At 43.6% G+C, this 26,958-nt stretch overlaps 1 protein-coding gene across 1 annotated transcript in view; it reads left to right on the top strand.

Annotated features, from left to right (window-relative positions):
* The window catches only part of LOC120977857 (transmembrane 9 superfamily member 2-like), a 122,320-nt gene that overhangs the window by 32,758 nt on the left and 62,604 nt on the right, over positions 1-26,958 (top strand). The window contains exons 2-5 of the mRNA XM_040406004.1: positions 11,140-11,207; positions 12,536-12,629; positions 13,088-13,209; positions 16,346-16,475. Coding sequence (XP_040261938.1) covers positions 11,140-11,207; positions 12,536-12,629; positions 13,088-13,209; positions 16,346-16,475 — 414 coding nt within the window. The remainder of the gene's footprint in view (positions 1-11,139; positions 11,208-12,535; positions 12,630-13,087; positions 13,210-16,345; positions 16,476-26,958) is intronic.

Raw genomic sequence — 26,958 nt, 5'->3', positions numbered from 1 at the left:
CAAAAAAAATCATGCAGGGGTGCAGGGGGGTGCAAAATCGATATTTTAGGCACACTAAAGTTTCTGATCCGAAACTGCAGAAAGCGCAGCAAACCGCAGGTCTGAATTGACCTGCGGTTTGCGACGATCGCCGATACGGGGGGGGGGGCGTTCTGTTCGGATTAACCCCCGCAGCTCCGCAATCTCGATTTTAAACTTAGGACGTACCGATACGCCCTGAGTCCTTAAGGATTCGGGAAATAGGGCGTACCGGTACGCCCTAAGTCCTTAAGGGGTTAAACTTCGTTTTTCCTGCTGGTGCAAGTCTAAAGAAAAGAACAAAGGTACCGTTACAATCCTGTATAGGTGTGCTACAGAGCCATGTAAGCACTGTATATGGCCATATGGAGGTGACAGACTCCCTTTAAGTGTAAATCACCCCCTTTACCAATTTCACATATAAAATATATAAACAATAAATAAATAAACATATCGCATATTGCCACGTCAGAAAAGTCCAAACCAGGGTGGATTTGATTTAATTCAAAATGATTTAAATCACGATTTAAATCACTAGTCAGTAAGGCTTGATTTAAATCATAGTTTTCTACATAAAGACTAATTCTTGCTGGTATAACTTATAATATGCAAGTAGATGAAGATTTAAACAACTTTTCATATTAGTTTGATTAGGTTGATTCTGCATTCATAGGTTTGTAGAAGTTAGGATTAAGGTATTTTTCTCAACTCTGTTCATGTTATAACATTTTTGCTGAGAAGAAGAGGCATGTGATCTCTGCTGAGTCAAATTCAGTTTTGAGAACTGCAAAAGTAAACCAAGCATCTGTGATAATATCTTGTAGGCAGAGAAACTGCCCAAGTAGGCAGAGAAACTGCCCAATAATCTTACAAAAACCTCTGGAAGAGCATGACATTGTGAATGGATTAATGGAATTTATTTACCAAAAAAATTACACATATAGAAACATAGAATGTGTCGGCAGATAAGAACCATTCAGCCCATCTAGTCTGCCCAATATACTGAATACTATGGCCCTATCTTATATGAAGGATGGCCTTATGCCTATCCCATGCATGAGTTAAACTCCTTCACTGTATTTATAGCTACCACTTCTGAAGGAAGGCTATTCCATGCATCCACTACTCTCTCAGTAAAGTAATACTTCCTGATATTACTTTTAAACCTTTGCCCCTCTAATTTAAAACTATGTCCTCTTGTAGCAGTTTTTCTTCTTTTAAATATTCTCTCCTCTTTTACCTTGTTGATTCCCTTTATGTATTTAAAAGTTTCTATCATATCCCCTCTGTCTCGTCTTTCTTCCAAGCTATACATGTTAAGGTCCTTTAATCTTTCCTGGTAAGTTTTATCCTGCAATCCATGTACCAGTTTAGTAGCTCTTCTCTGAACTCTCTCCAAAGTATCAATATCCTTCTGGAGATATGGTCTCCAGTACTGAGCACAATACTCCAAATGAGGTCTCACTAGTGCTCTGTAGAGCGGCATGAGTGCCTCCCTTTTTCTACTGGTAATTCCTCTCCCTATACACCCAAGCATTCTGCTAGCATTTCCTGCTGCTCTATGACATTGTCTGCTTACCTTTAAGTCTTCTGAAATAATGACCCCTAAATACCTTTCCTCAGATACTGAGGTTAGGACTGTATCACTGATTTTATATTCTGCTCTTGGGTTTTTACGCCCCAGGTGCATTATCTTGCACTTATCAACATTACATTTTAGTTGCCAGATTTTTGACCATTCCTCTAGTTTTCCTAAATCCTTTTCCATTTGTTGTATCTCTCCAGGAACACCAACCCTGTTACAAATCTTTGTGTCATCAGTAAAAAGACACACCTTACCATCGAGGCCTTCTGCAATATACACTGATCAAAAAAATAAAGGGAACACAAAAATAACACATTCTAGATCTGAATTAATTAAATTTTCTTCTGAAATACTTTGTTCTTTACATAGTTGAATGTGCTAACAAAAAAATCACACAAAAATAAAAAAAATGGAAATCAAATTTTTCAACCCATGGAGGTCTGGATTTGGAGTCGCCCTCAAAATTAAAGTGGAAAAACACACTACAGGCTGATCCAACTTTGATGTAATGTCCTTAAAACAAGTCAAAATGAGGCTCAGTAGTGTGTGTGGCCTCCACGTGCCTATATGACCTCCCTACAACGCCTGTGCATGCTCCTGATGAGGTGGCGGACGGTCTCCTGAGGGATCTCTTCCCAGACCTGGACTAAAGCATCTGCCAACTCCTGGACAGTCTGTGGTGCAACGTGACGTTGGTGGATAGAGCGAGACATGATGTCCCAGATGTGCTCAATTGGATTCAGGTCTGGGGAACGGACGGGCAAGTCCATAGCATCGATGCCTTCGTCTTGCAGGAACTGCTGACACACTCCAGCCACATGAGGTCTAGCATTGTCTTGCATTAGGAGGAACCCAGGGCCAACCGCACCAGCATATGGTCTCACAAGGAGTCTGAGGATCTCATCTCGGTACCTAATGGCAGTCAGGCTACCTTTGGCGAGCACATGGAGGGCTTTACGGCCCTCCAAAGAAATGCCACCCCACACCATTACTGACCCAATGCCAAACCGGTCATGCTGGAGGATGTTGCAGGCAGCAGAACGTTCTCCACGGCGTCTCAAGACTCTGTCACATGTGCTCAGTGTGAACCTGCTTTCATCTGTCAAGAGCAGAGGGCGCCAGTGGCGAATTTGCCAATCTTGGTGTTCTCTGGCAAATGCCAAACGTCCTGCACGGTGTTGGGCTGTAAGCACAACCCCCACCTGTGGACGTCGGGCCCTCATATCACCCTCATGGAGTCTGTTTCTGACCGTTTGAGCAGACACATGCACATTTGTGGCCTGCTGGAGGTCATTTTGCAGGGCTCTGGCAGTGCTCTTCCTGTTCCTCCTTGCACAAAGGCGGAGGTAGCGGTCCTGCTGCTGGGTTGTTGCCCTCCTACGGCCTCCTCCACGTCTCCTGATGTACTGGCCTGTCTCCTGGTAGCGCCTCCATGCTCTGGACACTACGCTGACAGACACAGCAAACCTTCTTGCCACAGCTCGCATTGATGTGCCATCCTGGATAAGCTGCACTACCTGAGCCACTTGTGTGGGTTGTAGACTCCGTCTCATGCTACCACTAGAGTGAAAGCACCGCCAGCATTCAAAAGTGACCAAAACATCAGCCAGGAAGCATAGGAACTGAGAAATGGTCTGTGGTCACCACCTGCAGAACCACTCCTTTATTGGGGGTGTCTTGCTAATTGCCTATAATTTCCACCTGTTTTCTATCCCATTTGCACAACAGCATGTGAAATTGATTGTCACTCAGTGTTGCTTCCTATGTGGACAGTTTGATTTCACAGAAGTGTGATTGACTTGGAGTTACATTGTGTTGTTTAAGTGTTCCCTTTATTTTTTTGAGCAGTGTATTTTCCTCAAAAAGCATTTTATATAAAAAAAAATCCGATTTAAATAAAAAAAATCAGCTATTTTGATTTTTTTTTTTAAATCATTGATTTTTATCCACCCTGGTCCAAACTATTAAAATATAAAAAAAATCTATGCGGTGAACGCCGGAACAGAAAAAAAAAAGAAAACTGCGCGATTCGCCATTTTTTTTAAAATGCGGAATGCACGTGGCTTTTTTTTTTTTTTTTGCATATCGAGTATTGCAATACTTTTTTATGGTATCGAAAACAAATAAAAAATTTGGTATCGCAACAAATCTACTCTGTACACTGCCACTGTATGTGTGTGCGGTTCTGTACACTGCCACTGTATGTGTGTGCGGTTCTGTACACTGCCACTGTATGTGTGTGCGGTTCTGTACACTGCCACTGTATGTGTGTGCGGTTCTGTACACTGCCACTGTATGTGTGTGCGGTTCTGTACACTGCCACTGTATGTGTGTGCGGTTCTGTACACTGCCACTGTATATGTTAATTTAAGAGATCTTATTTTTGTCGCTAAAAATAAGGCTTTATAAGGTAAAAAAAATGCTCCTAACTTTTTTAGCTGGCTCCTAGATTCCAAGGAAATTTGTCAAGCCCCCTTTCACTTGAATGGGTCCGCAATTCCAGAGATGCGGAACGGAGTCACGGAACGGAACACCAGAAGCACCACGGAGTGCTTCTGTGGTGTTTCTTTCCGTTGTTCCCCAACGCAAACAAATATGACATGTCATATTTTTTGGCGGTGCAGACAGACCACGGACCCATTCAAGTTGAATGGGTCCGGCCCGCTGCATGGATGTTGCCCGTGCATGAGGCCCTAGTCTGATGGACAAGGGGTATTTCACGACTATAATGATGGCCACCAATTCAGATCGTCACGTCCACCGATCGTCTGTTTGAGTAGCTCTGCTTCGTCCACTACACAATGTGATGTTCCGGAGTTTCTCTGAAATAGCTGATTGGCGAGGGCGTGAGGTGTAGTAGAATACAGTGACTGCATCGGGCCCCGCTGCCATTACAGAAACAGATGCCGGCCCCCAGACCCTCCTCCCTCTCAGCCTATTTATCGGACGGTCGCAGCATTCGCCCCATAAGACGCACTGCTAATTTTCCCCCACTTTTGTGAAAAATACGGTACTTCTCTACTGTAAGAATAAAGGCCAATGCATGCAGTGCGTCACGTTACCGCAAAACGAACACGTTAAGTGACCATGAAGAAGCATGCTTTTCATATGCTTCACTATATGGCACGCAACGCACAGTTAAGGAGCGGCAATACTTATACTTTCCATTGTGTTGTGTTCCGCTGTTAGAGGGAACGCAACGCTCATGGTTAACCTAGCCTCTCACTGATAACGGATTAAGTAAATATGTTTTTTGCAGGACTAGACACTTGTATAAGTGAAGGGAATGGATAGTCAATAGTTCAAGACTGAAGCTGTAAACCATTTGAAAAACTGCTGTCATTCAGCTAAGGCTATAAAAACTTGTAAACTCAGATTGTTAGCTTGAACTTTAAACATGACTATGGGATTCTACAAGGAAAATCATGTTTTAAAATAAATGCCCCTTCCCCTTCCTGGGTCCTCCCACTGCCCTATCTTCAGCAGAAGATCAGCACACAAAGGAGAAGGCAGCAGCTTCCTAGCCAGTAGTTCTGTGGTAATGACATGTATGTTGCCTTTCTTTCCTTCAAGGAATGTATAAAATACATTTGCATATTAAATACAGAGGAGTCAGAGTTGGGGAGTCGGAAGTACCAAAAACTGAGGAGCATTTATCTACCGACTCCACAGCCCTGCCGCTCGGCTACTGCTCCCATTAATTTTTATGATAGCCGAGCCAGTGCTTGGCTATTTTCAGCAGCCCTATAGCAATGAATGGAGGGCGGCTGCACTTGCGCAGTGCACCCTCCACCACCTTTGCCCGTTCTGTTGCAGAGATGGGACCCGCACCTATCAGACAATGGGGGCATATACTAGCGATATGCCCCCATTGTCTATGATGGGCCAACCCCTTTGATCGATGTGTATTGACATCCAGATCCCGCCCTTTGTAACGCCTTTCAAGCTGTGTGATTGTTGTTTCTTCCCATAGATGTCAATGTAAGCGTCCATGTCTTCACATTCTTCATGTGACGAAGCTCCTATGCTGAGTCACAAGGAAGTATCAGCTAGTTTCTTGTCACTCAGTGTAGGAGCTTATTCACACACCGTGACCAAGTTGTCATCACCATAAACAGAACTGTGAAAACCTGATCGCTTCCATTTGCTTTCTGTGTTTATTTTTCCTCTCACTCCAATCAATAAAAAGGGCTATTTCCATATCATCACCATGACGGCATGACAAGGAGATTGACCCTGGACCTCTGTAGGGGCAGGAACAGAGAAAGGTTTAATACCCCCTCCCATCACCATACACCAGTGTTTTCTGTCTCTACAAAAGCCAGGGCAGAGAAAGGTCTCCCTGTGCGTCAGGGACATGAAGGATGAAGATTTTATTATTTTTTATTGTATGTGTCATGGGCTGCGTGGCACTTATCTGATCCGCGATGTTCCCCTGCTCGCCGGCGGTCTGGTACTAATGCTGAGCAGGGGAGAGTCGGGAGGGCTCGCTCTGGTTGATCCGGGGCGGCGTCCTCCTCCTTGCCCCTGGTGGGCTAAGCTGGAAGTGAGCGCCCGGCACATAAAGTGCTCTGAAACATCGTCACTTCCAGTCTCATTTAGGAAGTGACCCAGGAGGCGACGTGTGGCGTTCCAGATTCCGGAATAAAGCAGGGAGCCACGAGTCAGGACTGATCTGAGGTCTGGTGGTCAGTATGTCGGGTCCTGAGCCACATTCGCCCAGAGAGCTCGATGCTCCCTCTCTGCCTCCTGTAAGTTCCCTGCGGGGATTATCTTTACCCATATGCACACCAATGAGACATAGGCGGATCACCCTCATTCGAGGTGAGAGGGAATATTGTCTTCCCCTCTCTGGTTTGTTGTCCACAGTGGTGATTTTTCACCTGGTCGCATATATATATATATATATATATATCTGTTCTCGCCTCATAGGTAATTAAAGAGGCACAGAAGAAGCCTAAAATACAGCAAAATGTATATCTTGTTACAAGAAATTGCCGGATATGTATCCTAAAAAAAAAATTCTGCAAGGACTGTATTGCAAATATTGTATGTGAGGAGCATCCCTCACTAATGGACGAGTTCAGATCCATGATACAGGAGGAAATTAAATCTTCTTTGTCCCATATGTCTGAGGCTACCCCGGGACCGCTACCACCTAAATGGCAAAAATTAATAGCGCCTTCTTCCTCTGACTTGGAATGTTTGGGGGATGATGCCTCTTCCTCCAAACAGTGGGATAAGGAACATCCCCTTTCGGATGGAGAGATTTCGGAAGGAAGTAAAAATTTCTATTTTTCGGCGGATGAAATGTCTGACCTTTTTTAAAAGCAGTGGTGGTGGAAGAGGTTCAAAAAGCACATTCCATCCAGGAGGAGATGTTTGGTGGTTTAAGGGTTAAACGAGCCAAAATGTTTCCCATAAACTAGAATATCCGAGACATGATCCTAGAGCAGGGATGGGCAAACTGCTGCTCTCCAGCTGTTGTAAAACTACAAATCCCAGTATGCCCAGTCTGCCCTTTAGCTATCAGCCTACAGCTGGGCTTGAAGGGATTTGTAGTTTTACAACAGCTGGAGAGCTGTAGTTTGCCCATCCCTTTCCTAGAGGAATGGTCAGACCCTGAGAAGAGACTAGGGGTGTCTAGGGATTTCCAGGGCCATCTGTTGTTTGATCCTGCAGAGTCAAAAATATTTGACAAAATCCCTAAAATAGACATTCAAGTGGCCAAAATGAACAAAAAAAAAAATTCCATTCCTCTGCTTAAATCAGCAACGGCCTTTTTGGCAGATGCTTCTGCCGAATCGGTCAGGTTTTCAGCCAAAGATGCAGGACTATCCAACGCAGCCCGTCAAGCCCTTTGAATGAAATCATGGTCAGGGAACAAAACTTCAAAGATGAAGTTATGCTCTATCCCTTTTTCAGGAGAATATGTATTTGGCCCATTTTTAGATAAAATTCTGGAAAAAGCGTCAGATAAGAAAAAGGGCTTTCCAGAAGATAGACCATATAGGAGGAAATTTCCCTTTTGTTCCATCTCGGGCCAGGATAAATCCTATAGGAGGAAAGGGAAATCAGGGCGTTGGAGTTACCAAAAAGGGGGTAGAGGAAAAGGGCTTCTCCTTAATCCCCAGAATAAATCCAGAGATAAGCAATGATACCAGAGTAGGAGGGAGACTAAAGAATGTTCTTTCATCCTGGGAAAAGATAACCTTGAATCCCTGGGCCCGGGAGATAGTCAGTCAGAATTGGCTACAAAATAGAATTTTCTTCGTTCCCCCCCGGAAAGATTTTTGGTGACAATTCTAGAGTCCGTAAGAGCTCAGAACGGCATCTGGCAGGGGGTCCAGGAACTAGTGAAACTAGGAGACGTCGTTCAGGTCCAGTTTCCAGATCAAGGCCCGGGATTCCATTCCAGTCTTTTTCTAGTGGAAAAGAAAGAAGGTTCCTTTTGTACAGTAATAAACCTAAAATTCCTCAATAAGTACGTATCTTACAGGAAGTTCAGAATGGAATACCTAGGGTCCATAATCCCCTTGATAAAAAAAAAATGCTTTGATGGGTACAGTGGATTTGAAAGACGCTTACTACCACATCCCGATTCATCACAACACATCCGGACCTAATCCGTCACGCTCGTGTGAAAGGGGCCTAACACAGTTCTAAATGGTCTAACAATGAGTCCGTTTGAACCTCTGGATGAGTGTTCAATCAAATTTCTATCTTTCAAAACAGCCTTTCTAATAGCTATCACGTCTGCAAGGAGGCTGGGTGAAATTGAGGCCATTCTATCAGGGAGCCTTATCTTAGGATTTTAGAAGATAGTCAGGTCCATAAATATTGGGACATCGACACAATTCTAACATTTTTGGCTCTATACAACACCACAATGGATTTGAAATGAACAAGATGTGCTTTAACTGCAAACTGTCAGCTTTAATTTGAGGGTATTTACATCCAAATCAGGTGAACGGTGTAGGAATTACAACCGTTTGCATATGTGCCTCCCACTTGTTAAGGAACCAAAAGTAATGGGACAATTGGCTTCTCAGCTGTTCCATGGCCAGGTGTGTGTTGTTCTCTCATTATCCCAATTACAATGGGCAGATAAAAGGTCCAGAGTTCATTTCAAGTGTGCTATTTGCATTTGGAATTTGTTGCTGTCAACTCTCAAGATGAGATCCAAAGAGCTGTCACTATCAGTGAAGCAAGCCATCATTGGGCTGAAAAAACAAAACAAACCCATCAGAGAGATAGCAAAAACATTAGGCGTAGCCAAAACAACTGTTTGGAATATTCTTAAAAAGAAGGAACGCACCGGTGGGCTCGGCAACACCAAAAGACCCGGAAGACCACGGTAAACAACTGTGGTGGATGACCGAAGAGTTGGCCAGATCAAGAACACTCTGCAGGAGGTAGGTGTATGTGTGTCAAAGTCAACAATCAAGAGAAGACTTCACCAGAGTGAATACAGAGGGTTCACCACAAGACGTAAACCATTGATGAGCCTCAAAAACAGGAAGGCCAGATTAGAGTTTGTCAAACTTCACATTTCTGGAACAACATCCTATGGACAGATAAGACAAGATCAACTTGTACCAGAGTAATGGGAAGAGAAGAGTATGTAGAAGGAAAGGAACTGCTCATGATCCTAAGCATACCACCTCATCAGTAAAGCATGGTGGTGGTAGTGTCATGGCGTGGGCATGTATGGCTGCCAATGGAACTGGTTTTCTTGTATTTATTGATGATGTGACTGCTGACAAAAGCAGCAGGATGAATTCTGAAGTGTTTTGGGCAATATTATCTGCTCATATTCAGCCAAATGCTTCAGAACTCATTGGACGGCGCTTCACAGTGCAGATGGACAATGACCCAAAGCATACTGCAAAAGCAACCAAAGAGTTTCTTAAGGGAAAGAAGTGGAATGTTGTGCAATGGCCTGACCTGAATCCGATTGAGCATGCATTTCACTTGCTGAAGACAAAACTGAAGGGAAAATGCCCCAAGAACAAGCAGGAACTGAAGACAGTTGCAGTAGAGTCCTGGCAGAGCATCACCATGGATGAAACCCAGCATCTGGTGATGTCTATGCATTCCAGACTTCAGGCTGTAAGTGACTCCAAAGTTTGATTTATGATTATTATGTCCTATTACTTTTGGCTCCTTAACAAGTGGGAGGCACATATGCAAACTGTTGTAATTCCTACACCGTTCACCTGATTTGGATGTAAATAACCTCAAATTAAAGCTGACAGTCTACAGTTAAAGCACATCTTGTTTGTTTCATTTCAAATCCATTGTTGTGGTGTATAGAGCCAAAACATTTTAGAATTGTGTCTGTCCCAATATTTATGGACCTGACTGTAGAATAGTAATTAGACTGGACCCGGGGTTCCTTCCTAAAGTAGTGTCAAATTTTTATAGAGATCAGGAAATTATCCTCCTTTCTTAACCCTAAAAATAGGAAGGAATCTTCTTTTCATACACTCGATGTTAGACGTACGGTTATGAAGTACTTGGTCTACTAAGAGTTTCAGAATGTCTGATAGTCTCCTTATTCAGTTCTCAGGGAAAAATAAAGGTCAGAAAGTTTCCAGATCCTCTATTGCTAGGGGGATAAAAAGCACCATTTTTTCTTGTCCTCATAACTTAAAAGGTCACTCCAACAGGGCTATGTCCTTACCCCAAGCGGAGAATGCAGGAGCCTCTCTGGAAGAAATTTGCAGAGCGTCAACCTGGTCCAGTATGCATACTTTCATAAAACACTATCTGTTAGATTTTTCCAGTACTTCAGAATTGTCTTTTGGACGCAAGGTCCTCCGGGCAGTAGCCCCCCTTAATGCTATAATTTTGTATATCTCCTTGTCATGGTGATATGGAAAATCTGAATTAGACTTACCGGTAATTCGGTTTCCATGAGATCACCATGACGGCACGTTAATACCTTCCATTTTCTTATTTTTTCTCTATGGAGGTTCTTTGTTGGTATGAAATAATACTTCCTGAACCTATATTTTTATTGTCACTATGTTATTAATCACCACCACCACCACCAGTGGAAACACTGGTGTATGGTGGTGGGAGGGGGTATTTAACCTTTCTCTGTTCCTGCCCCTACAGAGGTCAGGGGTTAGTCTCCTTGTCATGGTGATCTCATGGAAACCGAATTACCGGTAAGTCTAATTCATCCACAAAAATGGACCAGAAAAGGACCTGCTGTGGTTCAGACACGGTGTTTCACCTCTGTAATACTCACTCCTGAGCTTCCTCCCTGATTTTTCTGCATTACAATAAACATGGCGCTGTAAAACGCGGGTCTTAATTAATTTGGCCCTATGTTTTTACTGCAAAATTTTTTAAAAAAAATGTCCAGAACTGGATTACCAGGACTTAGAGAAGACTGATCCATGTGATCACCTTATGGTCGGGCTTTTTTCAGTTACTGAGGAGCTGTGTCCAGTTAGTTTGTGTCTTAGAAATAATAATTATTTGGTTTACGTATCTTTACATTATTTTTATTTTTTCTCATTTAGTCTCAGATGGAGCTGTTTGTAAACCGACTGGACTCTGTTCAGTCTCTTCTACCATATAACTATGATGCGTAAGTACATCTCATTATCCCTTATTCTCTGTTTAGGTATTGAAAAAGGACATCACAAAATCATTGGGGGTCATTTAGCAAGACTGACGTTTTACGCTTTTCTTTGTTTCCCCTCCCGTCTCGTCATTTTTTAGGTGCACCTCCGGCAATCTGTGCACCTGGAGGAAAAACTAGACCAGCCTTTGACTGGAGTAGCTTTTGCTCCTCTTTTTTACAATGGTTTCCATGCTTAAAAGATGGTAGATATGTTGAGACCGAAGGGTCTGACCCAAGTGTCAAATGCGGTGCAAAAACGCTCTTTTCGCACAGGCATTTGAAAAGTCGCAAAACAAAGTCTTACAACTTTTTTTATGCAAAAAAGTGGCATGGCGCTCTTAGTAGATGACACCAATAGTCTTTGTAACCCTTTTATACATGCAGAATATCGGCTTAAAGGGACACTGTCACCTGGATTTTACTTACTGAGCTAATAACATCACCACATTATTCGCCACTATTTACATTAAAATATACTAGTATTCCTGCCCTGTGTCTTTTACTTGGTCTATAAAATCGGTTTTATTAATATGTAAAGTACCTCAATAAGGAGCTCAAGGGGACGTCCCTCCGGCAGTTGAAGCCCAGCCGCTCCCATTTCTTCGGGGCCCAGCACCGCCCCACTGCTAATTTATTCACTGCTCAGCGCTGACGTAATGTTTGTGCAGCTGGCGCATGCGCAATGAGTTCTGTGAGGCCGATGCCAGGAGGGACGTCCCCTTGGGCTCCTTATTGAGGTACTTTACATATTAATAAACCGATTTTATAGACCAAGTAAGACACAGGGCAGGAATACTAGTATATTTTAATGTAAATCGTGGAGACTAATGTAGAGATGTTGTTAGCGCAGTAAGTAAAATCCAGGTGACACTGGCCCTTTAAGGAGTGTTTGTTTGTCTGTCTGATCAATGGCTCACCTAAACGCCCCACCAATCAGATCTGTTATTTCATCATAAACATGCATGTTGGTTGTCAGCACATCTCCCCATGAAAACAGGAGATATGCCACCGGCATAATGTAAAGTTTATGGAGGAGAAATGATTCTTGTAATGATCATTCCTCCCTCATTCAGTGTAAAGACTTAAAAACGAGTGCCGATCAGCATGATTTATCGCCGATTAACGCTTGTTACGGCCTTGCATCGGGCCGTCTAAAAGGACCCTTACAATAATCTTCATTTACGATAGTACATTTCTTTGGTGATCGGATCTGAGATTCAAACACACAACTGCTTTCATGCTTCTAACGGTTCAGATTCTGTGTAATAACCCTTTCATTCTCACCACTACAGCTTTGACTTCTGCACGGATTTCAATGAGAAGCATCCTTTAGAAAATCTTGGCCAAGTGCTTTTTGGTGAGCGAATTGCATCGTCCCCGTACAAGGTTTGTACTGTGTTGTGCCAAGTAAAATACTTCAGTGCAGTGCAGGGGCAGACTGGGAACTTAAAGTGGCCTTGGAAAAATTACTAAAAGTGGCCCTGTTCGGTCCAAGTTGAGGGGGAGGGGGGCAACACAAGTAGGCAGGGCCAGCAATACCATATTGTGGCACATTATACCACCCCAACAGAGCCAAATACCACAGTCCATCACAAAATACTGCCTGCAGCACAAAATACATCCCCAAAAACTTCCACTGGCCGGCCGTGAGGATGAGTGAGGAGGCCCACTGGGAAATTATCCCTGTAAGGTCTATGGCCAATCAGTCCCTGGTGCAGTGTAAGGTAGCAGAGGTCGCAGCTGTAGTGATAGACCTCTGGACAAGGGAGATGAAACCGCTTTCAGCAGAATCTGAATAAATTTGCTGCAGTTTTTTAACTACTTTGGAAATATTGTCATTTCAGTTTACATTTAACAAGAGTGAAACCTGTAAGTTAGTCTGCCAAAAGGAATATGACCCTAAAACTAATTTCGATCGTCTGGAGTTCATTAAAAAAGGAATACAGCTCAATTATCAGCATCACTGGTGAGTTGGAATATTTTACTCATCCGTATATAAGCTGTGTGCACATTCACAACCAACTTTTAATTGCACCAGTACAAATAAAAAGAGCAAAAATTCTTCATTGTAAACATCCTTTTGCTTTGTGTGTGCAGGTCCTATATAAACGTATGCATCTCCATGGTAACAGGCTACAAACAAGCCGTGTGATCCTGCAGTCATACCCCATCTGTCTCTTACAGTCCTTGTATCCTATATGTACAGTTGTGTTCAAAATAATAGCAGTGTTTTAAAAATGTGAGTAAAGCTCAGAATCCTTCTAATAGCTTTTATGTCCCTACACAAATGCATTGGGAACACTACACATTCTATTCCAAATCAAAACATGAAGAAAAATATATCAAATTTGTGTTGTTCCTCAATTTTTTTTTTTTAAGAAAAGTGAATATTAATAGCAGTGTTTGTATTCTTCTTTACAAACTCAAACATTCACTGTATAAACTGAAAAATGTTTGAAGATTTTGCTTTCCTTTTAATCACTTAATATTTAGTTGTATAACCGCTGTTTCTGAGAACTGCTGGACATCTGTGTTGTACCCGACAATGGAGTCAACCACCTTCTGGCCCCTGTGAGCAGGTATTCCAGCCCAGGATGATTGGACTACATTCCACAGTTCTTCTCTATTTCTTGGTTTTGATTCAGAAACTGCATTTTTGATGTCACCCCACAAGTTTTCTATTGGATTTAGATCCGGGGATTGGGCGGCCACTTCATAACGTCAATCTTGTTGGTCTGGAAGCAAGATGTTGCACATTTACTGGTGTGTTTGGGGTCGTTGTCCTGTTGGAACACCCATTTCCTCTTCAGCATAAGGCAGCATGACCTCTTCCAGTATTCTGATGTATTCAAACTGATCCATGATCCCTGGTCTGCGATAAATAGGCCCAACACCCTAGTATGAGAAACATCCCCATTTCATGATGCTTGCACCACCATGCTTCACTGTCTTCACAGTGTACTTTGGCTGACTTCAGTGTTTGGGGGTCATCTGACAAACTGTCTCCGGCCACTAGACCCAAAAAGAACAATCTTACTTTCTTCAGTCCACAAAATGTCTCTTTAGGCCGGTCAATGTGCTCTCTGGCAAATTGTAACCTCTTCAGCACATGTGTTTTTTTCAACAGTGAGACTTTGCGGGGGCTTCTTGCAGATAGCTTGGCTTCCCATAGGCGTCTTCTAATTGTAATAGTACTCACCGGTAACTTTAGACCTTCTCTGATCTTCCTGGAGCTGATTGTTGGCTGAGTCCTTGCCATTTTGGCTATTCTTCTATCCATTCGAATGGTAGTTTTTTGCTTTCTTCCACGTCTTTGCGATCAGTTTAGCTGAGCAGCCTATCATTTTCTGCACTTCTTTATATGTTTTCCCCTCTCCAATCAACTCCACACTGCTATTATTTTGAACATGCCTTTTTCAATAAGTGATTGAATTACACCGAATCAGCAGCATGCATATCATGACTGTTGGGTTTCTATTATTCTGCTACACCTGCTAGTAAATTATTTGCCATGTACAAATATAATTTCTACCAAAAACAGTGATTGATCAGGTTAGTGATGTCTGACTGCTATTATTTTGAACACAACTGTATGTAGGATTACTAATCAAGGAACGGTGGATGTTAATAGTGTATTACTTCATAATCTGACTCGCCACAGAGTATGCCTTCTATATAATATAATAATCTCCGACTTCACAGAGAAACGCCTTATATATAAAATAATAATATCCGACTCCACAGAGTATGTCTTATTATATATATAATACTAGCAGAAGGACCCGGCTTCGCACGGGTATATTTCATCTATTTCATTTAATGTTTGTGTGTGTCGTTAAAAAGATATCAACAGTATCCACTATAACTGTGACATCTACAGTACCCCACCTCTTTAACAGTTACCCCCACAGCAGCCCACCTTTTTAACAGTAACATCCACAGCGCTCTCCCCTTTAACAGTAACCTCCACAGCGGCCGCCCCTTAATTAGTGATCTCCACAGTACCCCATCTCGTTAATATTGATTTCCACAATAACCCGCCCCCTTAAGTGTCCTCCACAGAGCTCCGTTCCCTTAAAATGTGACCTCTACAGCACCCCGTCCCTTAACACTGACCTCCACAGCTGCCGCCCCTTTATTACTGACCTCCACAGTACCCCATCTCCTGAACAGTGATTTCCACAACACCCCGTCCCCTTAACAGTGGCCTCTACAGCAATCTGCCCCTTAACACTGACCTCCATAGCGGACCGTCACCTTAACTGTGACCTCCACAGCAGCCTGCCCCTAGGGTGGCCAGAGGTCCGGTTTTAGGCCGGACAGTCCGTCTTTCAGACTCACTTTCCTCCGTCTGGCGCAGGGACTGGATGGACACAGGGATGTCCTTTTGAACAGCTCACTCTCAGACAGCAGCACTGTGCTGTCTGAGCGTGAGCTGCAAGGAGAAAGTCACCCTCCCTCCCACCCCTGCAGCTGACAGAAGTTGATTTTCACCTTCATTTTATTCAATCCCCATCGGCTGCGGAGTACGAGGGGACGTGGCCTAACAAGTCGGGGCGTGGCTTAGTGGGGCCTGGGGTCGGGGTTTTTAAGTCCGTCTTTGAGGGTGGCCTGAATGGCCACCCTATCTGCCCCCTTAACTGTGACCTCCACAGCACTCCGCTCCCTTAACAGTGTCATCCACAACGTCCTGCCCCTTTTAAAGGTGACTTACAGCAGTGAAGAAAAATGGCTGGGTTGTTATGGAAACCTGGTGTAAAACTGTGTGTATGTGGAGACTAAGGGCCTGCGAGCTTTCATTTGGTATTAAGGGACCAGGCTTCTGTTGGCTAATGCATTTTTGGGAATATCTCCGGAACGGCACGTGCTATAGAGCTGAGACCTGGTCTAAAACCTTCACGGACACCTGATGTACCTGTGTGCCAAATTTGGTGATTGTAAATGCGACGGTGCGGATTCCTTTAGCGGACATACACTCATACACTCAGCTTTATATATTAGATAATATCCAACTCCACAGAGTATGTCCATGTCCTATAGCCACAGTTGTTCTGTAGTGTGAAGCTGAGCCGACTGACCTTTTACTCTTTGTTCTTCAATAGGATTATAGATAACATGCCGGTGACCTGGTGTTATGATGTGGAGGATGGCCATAAATACTGCAGCCCTGGATTTCCAGTAGGATGTTCAATCACCTCCGATGGGAGAGTGAAAGATGCCTGTGTTATCAATGTAAGATATAGTGACTATTATTCATGTGCATGGAAGAATGTGTCTGACATTACAGGTCCTTCTCAAAAAATTAGCATATTGTGATAAAGTTCATTATTTTCTGTAATGTACTGATAAACATTAGACTTTCATATATTTTAGATTCATTACACACAACTGAAGTAGTACAAGCCTTTTCTTGTTTTAATATTGATGATTTTGGCATACAGCTCATGAAAACCCAAAATTCCTATCTCAAAAAATTAGCATATCATGAAAAGGTTCTCTAAACGAGCTATTAACCTAATCATCTGAATCAACTAATTAACTCTAAACACCTGCAAAAGATTCCTGAGGCTTTTAAAAACTCCCAGCCTGGTTCATTGCTCAAAACCGCAATCATGGGTAAGACTGCCGACCTGACTGCTGTCCAGAAGGCCATCATTGACACCCTCAAGCAAGAGGGTAAGACACAGAAAGAAATTTCTGAACGAATAGGCTGTTCCCAGAGTGCTGTATCAAGGCACCTCAGTGGGAAGTCTGTGGGAAGCAAAAAGTGTGGCAGAAAACACTGCACAACGAGAAGAGGTGACCGGACCCTGAGGAAGATTGTGGAGAAGGACCGATTCCAGACCTTGGGGGACCTGCGGAAGCAGTGGACTGAGTCTGGAGTAGAAACATCCAGAGCCACCGTGTACAGGCGTGTGCAGGAAATGGGCTACAGGTGCCGCATTCCCCAGGTCAAGCCACTTTTGAACCAGAAACAGCGGCAGAAGCGCCTGACCTGGGCTACAGAGAAGCAGCACTGGACTGTTGCTCAGTGGTCCAAAGTACTTTTTTCGGATGAAAGCTAATTTTGCATGTCATTCGGAAATCAAGGTGCCAGAGTCTGGAGGAAGACTGGGGAGAGGGAAATGCCAAAATGCCTGAAGTCCAGTGTCAAGTACCCACAGTCAGTGATGGTCCACTGTGTTTTATCAAGGGCAGGGTCAATGCAGCTAGCTATCAGGAGATTTTGGAGCACTTCATGCTTCCATCTGCTGAAAAGCTTTATGGAGATGAAGATTTCATTTTTCAGCACGACCTGGCAAAACCACTGGTAAATGGTTTACTGACCATGGTATTACTGTGCTCAATTGGCCTGCCAACTCTCCTGACCTGAACCCCATAGAGAATCTGTGGGATATTGGGAAAAGAAAGTTGAGAGACGCAAGACCCAACACTCTGGATGAGCTTAAGGCCGCTATCGAAGCATCCTGGGCCTCCATAACACCTCAGCAGTGCCACAGGCCGATTGCCTCCATGCCACGCCGCATTGAAGCAGTCATTTCTGCAAAAGGATTCCTGACCAAGTATTGAGTGCATAACTGAACTTAATTATTTGAAGGTTGACTTTTTTTGTATTAAAAACACTTTTCTTTTATTGGTCGGATGAAATATGCAAATTTTTTGAGATAGGAATTTTGGGTTTTCATGAGCTGTATGCCAAAATCATCAATATTAAAACAAGAAAAGGCTTGAACTACTTCAGTTGTGTGTAATGAATCTAAAATATATGAAAGTCTAATGTTTATCAGTACATTACAGAAAATAATGAACTTTATCACAATATGCTAATTTTTTGAGAAGGACCTGTATATGTGATACAAGTCATCTGAAATGGAAATGCTGGGATAATCATTGCTTCAGGATGTAATGCTGGCCATACAGCATTAGCTGTTAGCTGAGCGCTCCTTCACCACCAGCTATTCCTCCTGACGCCTATACACATGCATGCTCGGCCAATAGGGGACTAGGCTTCTTTCATAGATTGATTTGCGAGGAAATTTATTCCAGCGTTCCAACCACTAAGTAAGGTCTGTGAATATTTGGAGTCATTTATTAGAATCAGCGTTTTAGACGCCGGTTTTTAATAAAGTGCTTGAGGCGCCTAAGTTATGTAGAGGCACCAGCTTCTAGATAACTTAGGCACATCCACAGCCGGCGTAGATTTAGATAATTTTCTATGCCTAAAATGGGCGTAGAAAATGATAAATGAGACCAAATGGCTGGCCCCCTTCCCACACCACGCCCCCCTTTTTTGAGAACTGGCGTACGTGGCGTGGATGGGGAGAAAGTGGCAGATTCAGCTGCAATTCCCCTTTGCGCCCGAATCTGCGACAGATATACGGTAGCAATTGGCATATATCTAGTTGTACATGACCCCCATTGTACCCCCTACTATAAATTACTACGGTCTGTAACCTAAATACATGAACGGTGGCCTTGTGCTTATGTGTAGCCACTGGGGTAGGATTTATTATAAACAGGCTGCAGTGCGGAAGCCTCCGTCCATGCATTTTCTGTATAATAAAGCAATCTTTTGCATGGTAAAAAAACATGGCACTGCCCTCTCTGCTGCCTGCTTAAAGCGAACCTTTCACCTCATTTTCACTTGTTAAACTAGCCACAGTACCTTATAGATTATATTGAATGTGTTGTTATCCATGTTAGTGCCGCTTTCCTGCGCTTTTTATTCATAAAAAAACCGTCTTATAAAGTTCTGATTTCTGCTCCAACAGTCAGGCAACAAGTCAAGGGGGTAGCCCTTCCCTCTCCTCTGGCCGTACCTCCCCTGCCCTAACGCCGCCTCTATGCTTTGTGATTGACAGCCGGCTCAGTCGCCGGGACGGCGCTTCTGAATCCTGCGCATGCGCCGTCCTCCTCATTCGCCGCGCGATCCCGTCTTTCTGGGGCTCACGATGATCACTGGCTTGCAATCTGCGGCAAGTCTACAGTGATCACGTGGGGCACTTGGAGCCTGAAGATAGTGGAGCGCGCGCACGGGAGGGAGAAGCAGGCATCGCGTACGGCGCATGCGCGATCCTGTTACATGGTCGCGCTTCTGTCTGCCAGAAAGACGGGATCGCGCGGCGAATGAGGAGGACGGCGCATGCGCAGGATTCAGAAGCGCCGTCCCGGCGACTGAGCCGGCTGTCAATCACAAAGCATAGAGGCGGCGTTAGGGCAGGGGAGGTACGGCCAGAGGAGAGGGAAGGGCTACCCCCTTGACTTGTTGCCTGACTGTTGGAGCAGAAATCAGAACTTTATAAGACGGTTTTTTTATGAATAAAAAGCGCAGGAAAGCGGCACTAACATGGATAACAACACATTCAATATAATCTATAAGGTACTGTGGCTAGTTTAACAAGTGAAAATGAGGTGAAAGGTTCGCTTTAACTCTACACACCTGGAAATATGCAGTGTAAATCTGCTCCACACAAGAGCCCAAACAGCTAGTGCATGCTACTCCAGATCACTATTTTTCCTACTAGACTAACCCCCCCCAGAGTTCGCCTGCTTTGAGCATCCAGAGCTGCATTGAAATACATTGTCAGAACGAGTCTTCTCAGCACAGCAGTCCGGCCTGTGTCTTTTAATGCAGCTTTGACCGCTGACAGCGGGGTAATAGGTGGCAGCTGGTAAAAATAAATAAATAAATGATCTGGACTATCTACAGCACTACTCATGTATTACTGTAGATAATAGTCCAAAATCGGGGGGACCTTCCCTTTTAAAGGGCTTCTTTCGGCGGTGACAGGGGGCCGATGGTTGCTATGGCAGCCCCAATGCCTTACACAGTATTCGGAGCCTGCCAGCTATGGAAGCCTAAGAGATCCAGCCCCCCCAAAAATAAAAAATAAATAGCTAATATGTGTATCACCGTATTGATAACATCTGGCTCTATAAAAATGTCAGGTAAACGCTGTTTAAAAAAATAAAAAATAAACTGTGCCGGAAAAGTGTAATATTGAATGATCAAAAAAATTATATGTACCCAATGATACCAATAAAAACGTCAGCTCTTCCAGCAAAAAATGAGCCCCTACACAAGACGATCGGCAGAAAAATAGAAGAAATGTGGCTTTCAGAAAATGAAGACACAAAAACATGTTTGTTTGTTTTTCTTTCCAAAAATGGTTTATGAAAAACAAAAAAGGAAAAGATAGGCATGTTTGGTATTGTTGCTTCCGTATCCACCTGCTCTACAAAAATAACACATGATCTATCCTTTCAGGAGAACATAGTAAAAAACAGAAAATAAAAACAGTGCCAGAACAGCCATTTTATGGTTACATTGCCTCACAAAAAGCGTAATATCAAGTGATCAAAAATAGTACCAATAAAGCTGTCACCTTATCCCGTAGTTTCCAAAATGTGGTTGCATTTTGGGACTTTCTACTGTAGGGGTTCATCAGGGGGTCTTCAAATTAGTGATCAACCGATTATCGTTTTTTACCGATTTTATTATCGGCCGATATTCAGGATTTTGAAAGTTATCGGCATCTATTTTGCCGATATTCCGATAACAAATCGGGAACACGGAGCGATCCGTGTCCCCTCAGCAGCACAGGGGAGAAGGAAGCAGTGTCTCCCTCCCCCCTGTGCTTCTGCCATCAATGAGAGGAGGGAGGACAAGAGCAGGGGAGGGGCTGTGGCCACTGCGCCACCAATGAAGATAACTCTCTCATTAGTTCATATACAGGAGGCTGGAGCTGGCTGCAGAATCACATAGCCGGCTCCCGACCTTTATGACAAGTAGCTGCGATCTGCGGTAGTTAACCCCTCAGGTGCCGCACCTGAGGGGTTAACTGCCGCGGATCACAGCTACCGCTCATAGAGGTGGGGAGCCGGCCATGTGATTCTGCAGCCAGCTCCAGCCTCCTGTATATGAATTAATGAGAGAGTTATCTTCATTGGTGGCGCAGTGCGCCCCTACCCCACCCCAGTATTAAAAACATTGGTGGCGCAGTGTGCCCCCCCACCCAAGCCTCCCAGTATAAATCATTGGTGGCAGTGGCCACAGGGTCCCCTCTCCCCTCCTCCTCAGTGGCAGTTCCCATCGGATCCCCAGCAGTGTAAACCTGGGGCTCTGATCGGTTACCATGGCAGCCAGGATGCTATTGAAGCCCTGGCTGCCATGTTCAGCTCCCTGCTGCTGTGTGCACAAAGCACAGAGCAGCAGGGAACAGTGTGAGGTCCTATTCACCCTGATAGAGCTCAGGGTGAATAGGACAAGGGTTCTAGTCCCTAAGGGGGCGAAAAGTTAGTAAAAAAAACACCAAAATATTAAGTATAAATTAAAAAGAAAGATTTACAAAAAAAACTAACTATACGTTAACAATAAACATATTTATTTTCAGCAAATTTGTGTAGGAAATTTTTTTTTTTTCAAAAATAAAAACTCACAGAATATCGGTATAAATTATCGGCTATCGGCATGAGAGTTCACAGATTATCGGTATCGGCTCTAAAAAATCAATATCGGTCGATCCCTACCTCAAATGTGACATGGCAACTTAAAATGATCCCATTGAGATCTGGCCTCCAAAATCCATATGGCGCTCCTTCCCTTCTGCGCCCTGCTGTGCGACCATACAGCAGTTTACGACTACATATGGGGTGTTTCAGGGTAATAAGTATTGGGGGTCATTTAAACTGGTGTAAAATAGAACTGGCTTAGTAGTTGCTCATAGCAACCAATCAGATTTCCTTTTCCAAATGAGCTGTCCAAAATAAAAGGTGGAATTTGATTGGTTGCTATGGGCAACTAAGCCAGTTCTACTTTACACCAGTTTGATAAATGACACCCATTGAGTTTTGTTTGGCTGTTAACACTTGCTGCTTTATAGGATAAAATTGATAAAAACTGAAAATCTGTAAAAAAAAAGTGACATTTTGAAAGTTCACCTCCATTTTGCTTTTGATTTATTATGGAACACCTAAAGGGTTAACAAAGTTTGTTAAATAATTTTTGAATAATATGAAGGAAGGAGGTTTTAAAATGCGTTCAGTTATGGGGGATTTCTACTATGTAAGCCCCACAAAATGACTTCATAACTGAATTAGTTAAAACAGTGGGTTTGGAAATTTTCTTAAAAAATTTCAAAATTGCTTCTAAAATTTAAAGCCTTCTAACGTCCTAACAATAAAATGACGTTTACAAAATGATGCCAACATAAGTAGACATATGGGGACTGTTAAGTAATAACTATTTTAGGAGGTATCACTATCCATCTTAAAGGGAGTCTGTCACCTACCTGACCGGTTTCAAACAGGTGACATTGTTCAGTGGGGCACAAAGACATGACACAGATGTTACCCGTGTTTAGTTCTTCAGATGCTTCAAATCGCCCAAAAAGTAGTTTTTATCATATGCTAATGAGCCGTCGCAAGTGCCCAGGGGCGGAGAGTTTTCTGAAAATGCCCAAGTTCCCCCGCCTCACTCGCGCCTGACTCCGCCCCTCAGTATGCTCAGGCCAGCCCTGTGGCTCTGTGACATCATATTTCCCTATAGGCTGTTCTCGCATCACTGCCGGGCCCGGGCATGCGCACTGTTCTGCCCACTGTGGTCAGAGGCACAGAGATATGCAGTGCGCATGTGCCAATTTTACGCCAGTAACTGGTGCAGTGGGCAGAACACTGCGCATGTCCGGGCCCGGCAGTGATGCGTGAACAGCCTATAGGGAAATATGTCACAGAGCCACAGGGCTGGCCTGAGCTTACTGAGGGCCGGAGTTAGGCGCGAGTGAGGTGGGGGAACTTGGTCACTTTCAGAAAACTCTCCTCCCCTGGGCACTTGCGACGGCTCATTAGCATATGATAAAAACGACTTTTTGGGTGATTTGAAGCATCTGAAGAACTAAACACGGGTAACATCTGTGTCATGTCTTTGTGTCACCTGTTTGAAACTGGTCAGGTAGGTGACAGACTCCTTTAAAAGTAGTGAGTCAGAGGGGCGGAGCTTGCTAATGGCTGAGTACGCAGCACGAGTCCCGGGCTCCCGAAAATCTCCAACTCTTTCCCAGCGTACAGGACACAGCTGGTAGTCTAGGCCGCGGAGGCCGACGTGCGCACAAAGATGGAGGCGGCAGCGTCCGGAGCACCACTCCCCGCCCGTACCCAGCAGGCTCCCACCAATAAACATGGGACACAGCCACAAAGAGAGACGCCTTCCCCTGCATCACCGGTCTCATATGCGGCGGCGGTGGGCCCCGGCTCGGCAACCTCAGCCACTCCTGCCTTTTCCAGGCACGTGGAGACATCACCAGGCTTCTCTTCCCATCAAGGATGATCCCCGGCAGGAACCCCAGGTCAGTAAAATCCACAACATCAGATGACCCAAATCCTGATTGGGACCGGAAGCTGCACCTCAAAGCTCTTCCCACAAAATCAGAAATTGATGCCCTATTCGTGAGGTTGGAAAACTCTTGCAAACAAGACATCGCGGCCTTACACTAAGATATTAAACACGTAGGGCAGAGGGTGGAGGAGATAGAAGGCTTACAGGAACAGATCCTCACAACTCTGGACTCACATCATCAAGTCCTAAATGACCATACAGAACAAATACAGGACATTTTATCCCACTTGGAATATATGGAAAATAGAAATCGAAGGAACAACCTCCGCATAAGAGGGCTCCCTGAAAAAATACTTCCACAGGACCTGGAAGCCTGGGCACAGGACTTCTTCGGTAAAATATTGAACAGAGCACGTGAGCAACCTATTGAGATTGGCCGAATACATAGGGCCTTGGGCCCAAAGTTGGATGAGCCATCCCACCCACGCGACATCATATGCAGAATCCATTTTTATAAAGACAAGGAAGCCATTCTTAAAGCTGCAAGAAACTCAGAGGCAATCCTTTTTGAAAATAAGGAACTCCTCGTTCTACCACATCTTGCAAGACGCACCTTGATGCTACGCAAAGCGCTGAAACGCCTTCTTGCCATTCTTAGGGACAACAACATAATCTATAGATGGGGATTCCCGTTTAAACTGTTCGCTAAGAAAGGTGGGAAAACGGCGGTTTTCAAATCCTTAGTGGACTTGCCAAGACTACTGAACACCTATTGATCTTCCACCCTTGGAGCTCCCTGACTGGCCCAGAGCAAGACCAATCTATTCCATGCCACAACTCGACAGGTGGCAGACATCGCCTCCTAAGCAACGGAGATCTCCCAGATGACCGCAGACACCGGCAGATGGAGAACACAAATGACTGCAATTGTCATCTTCCTGGCTTTTTGTCTTCCTCTATTCTGTTCACTTGTATACAGATGGATATCTAAGGCTGCCATGTTAAGTAGAATCTGCTCTCATGGTACTGTATAGGACGTGTTATATTTGTCCTGAATCGTTTAGCGTTAGACGTTTATCACTATTGGAGACTAGTAGGGTTGCCTTTTGGCCCTTGGCTTCTCCCACCCTCAAGTAGAGAACACAGCACATAGTGCTGACTGTGACTGAAGTCACCATTTAGGATAGCACTGAGCTGACCTAATCTGCTCGCTCTCTCTCTCTCTCTCTCGATATAATCTCTCTCTCTCTCTCTCTCTCTCTCTCTCTCTCTCTCTCTCTCTCTCTCTCTCTCTCTCTTTCTCTCTTTCTTTTTTTTTTTTTTTTTTCTTTCTTTCTTTTTTCTCTTCTCCTCTCCATCAACTCATATCGCTCCTCATGAAAGCTATGTTCTTGCCCTCTCCACTTGGTTTCTGTCTCTTCCCTCATGTGTCTCCCCTTCCCGCGATGTCACCGTTATGGATAGGAACCCTGTCTAGTCTGGCACACAATAGCTATGGGAGACTTGATTACTTATTTGTCTCTCACAAACTCCTAGATTCAGCTCCCCGATGCTCCATGGACAACTTCCTATGGTCAGACCATGCCCCGATGTATGGCCTATTGTCCAACTGTCCCACACGCCCGCTTTCATACACCTGGTGGAAGTTAAATGACATTCGAAAGTCCATCACAAATTTAATCAAAGACCACCAATCACATACTTCTGCCCCGCCCATGAAATAGGAAGCTCTCAAATACATACTTGGAGGATTGTTCCAGTCCCATGGAGCTAGACTTAAAAAAGAACGCTCATATAAATTCTCCACACGTCTCAAAAACTTAGACCACAAGATGATTATGAACAAGACATTCCCTTCTGACCAACTCAAGGCATACATTTCCTCCCTACGTCACTAAATATGGCAGATATTAGATCAAAAATCCTTGTGCATTCGAGACAAAGTCAAGTATGGTCTTTATGAATACGGAGCTAAAAGTGGCAAGTGGTTGGCGAGGGCACTCCACCCCCCAGATTCCCCTAACACATGTGTCCTCACCCTTCAGGTGAATGCCGTAAAAAAAAAAAAAAAAAAAAATTGAAACTGCCACAAAAAAGCCATTTTTTTGTTACCTTACATCACAAAAATTGTAAAAGCAAGCAATTAAAAAGTCATATGCACCCCAAAATAGTGCCAATCAAACCGTCATCTGATCCCGCAAAAAATGAGACCCTACCTAAGACAATCGCCCCAAAAAATAAAAAAAAACTATGACTCTCAGACTTTGGAGACACTAAAACATGATATATTTTTTTTGTTTCAAAAATGATATGTAAAACTTAAATAAAAGAAAGTATACAGATTAGGTATCGCGCGTTCGTAACAACCTGCACTATAAAAATACCACATGACCTAACCCCTCAGGTTAACATCGTCAAAAAAATAAAATTAAAACTTTGCTTAACCACCTCAGCCCCCAGTGCTTAAACACCCTGAAAGACCAGGCCACTTTTTACACTTCTGACCTACACTACTTTCACCGTTTATTGCTCGGTCATGCAACTTACCACCCAAATGAATTTTACCTCCTTTTCTTCTCACTAATAGAGCTTTCATTTGGTGGTATTTCATTGCTGCTGACATTTTTACTTTTTTTGTTATTAATCGAAATTTAACGATTTTTTTGCAAAAAAATGACATTTTTCACTTTCAGTTGTAAAATTTTGCAAAAAAAAACGAGATCCATATATAAATTTTGCTCTAAATTTATTGTTCTACATGTCTTTGATAAAAAAAAAATGTTTGGGTAAAAAAAAAATGGTTTGGGTAAAAGTTATAGCGTTTACAAACTATGGTACAAAAATGTGAATTTCCGCTTTTTGAAGCAGCTCTGACTTTCTGAGCACCTGTCATGTTTCCTGAGGTTCTACAATGCCCAGACAGTACAAACACCCCACAAATGACCCCATTTCGGAAAGTACACACCCTAAGGTATTCGCTGATGGGCATAGTGAGTTCATAGAACTTTTTATTTTTTGTCACAAGTTAGCGGAAAATGATGATTTTTATTTATTTTTTTTCTTTTCTTACAAAGTCTCATATTCCACTAACTTGTGACAAAAAATAAAAAGTTCTATGAACTCACTATGCCCATCAGCCAATACCTTGGGGTCTCTTCTTTCCAAAATGGGGTCACTTGTGGGGTAGTTATACTGCCCTGGCATTCTAGGGGCCCAAATGTGTGGTAAGGAGTTTGAAATCAAATTCTGTAAAAAATGACCTGTGAAATCCGAAACGTGCTCTTTGTAATATGGGCCCCTTTGCCCACCTAGGCTGCAAAAAAGTGTCACACATCTGGTATCTCCGTACTCAGGAGAAGGTGGGGAATGTGTTTTGGGGTG

This window comes from Bufo bufo, chromosome 8 (genome assembly GCF_905171765.1).
Source record: "Bufo bufo chromosome 8, aBufBuf1.1, whole genome shotgun sequence".
Taxonomy (NCBI): Eukaryota; Metazoa; Chordata; class Amphibia; order Anura; family Bufonidae; genus Bufo; species Bufo bufo.
The sequence above is the reverse complement of the archived record's forward strand: the minus strand, read 5'-3'. Positions and strand labels throughout refer to the sequence as shown.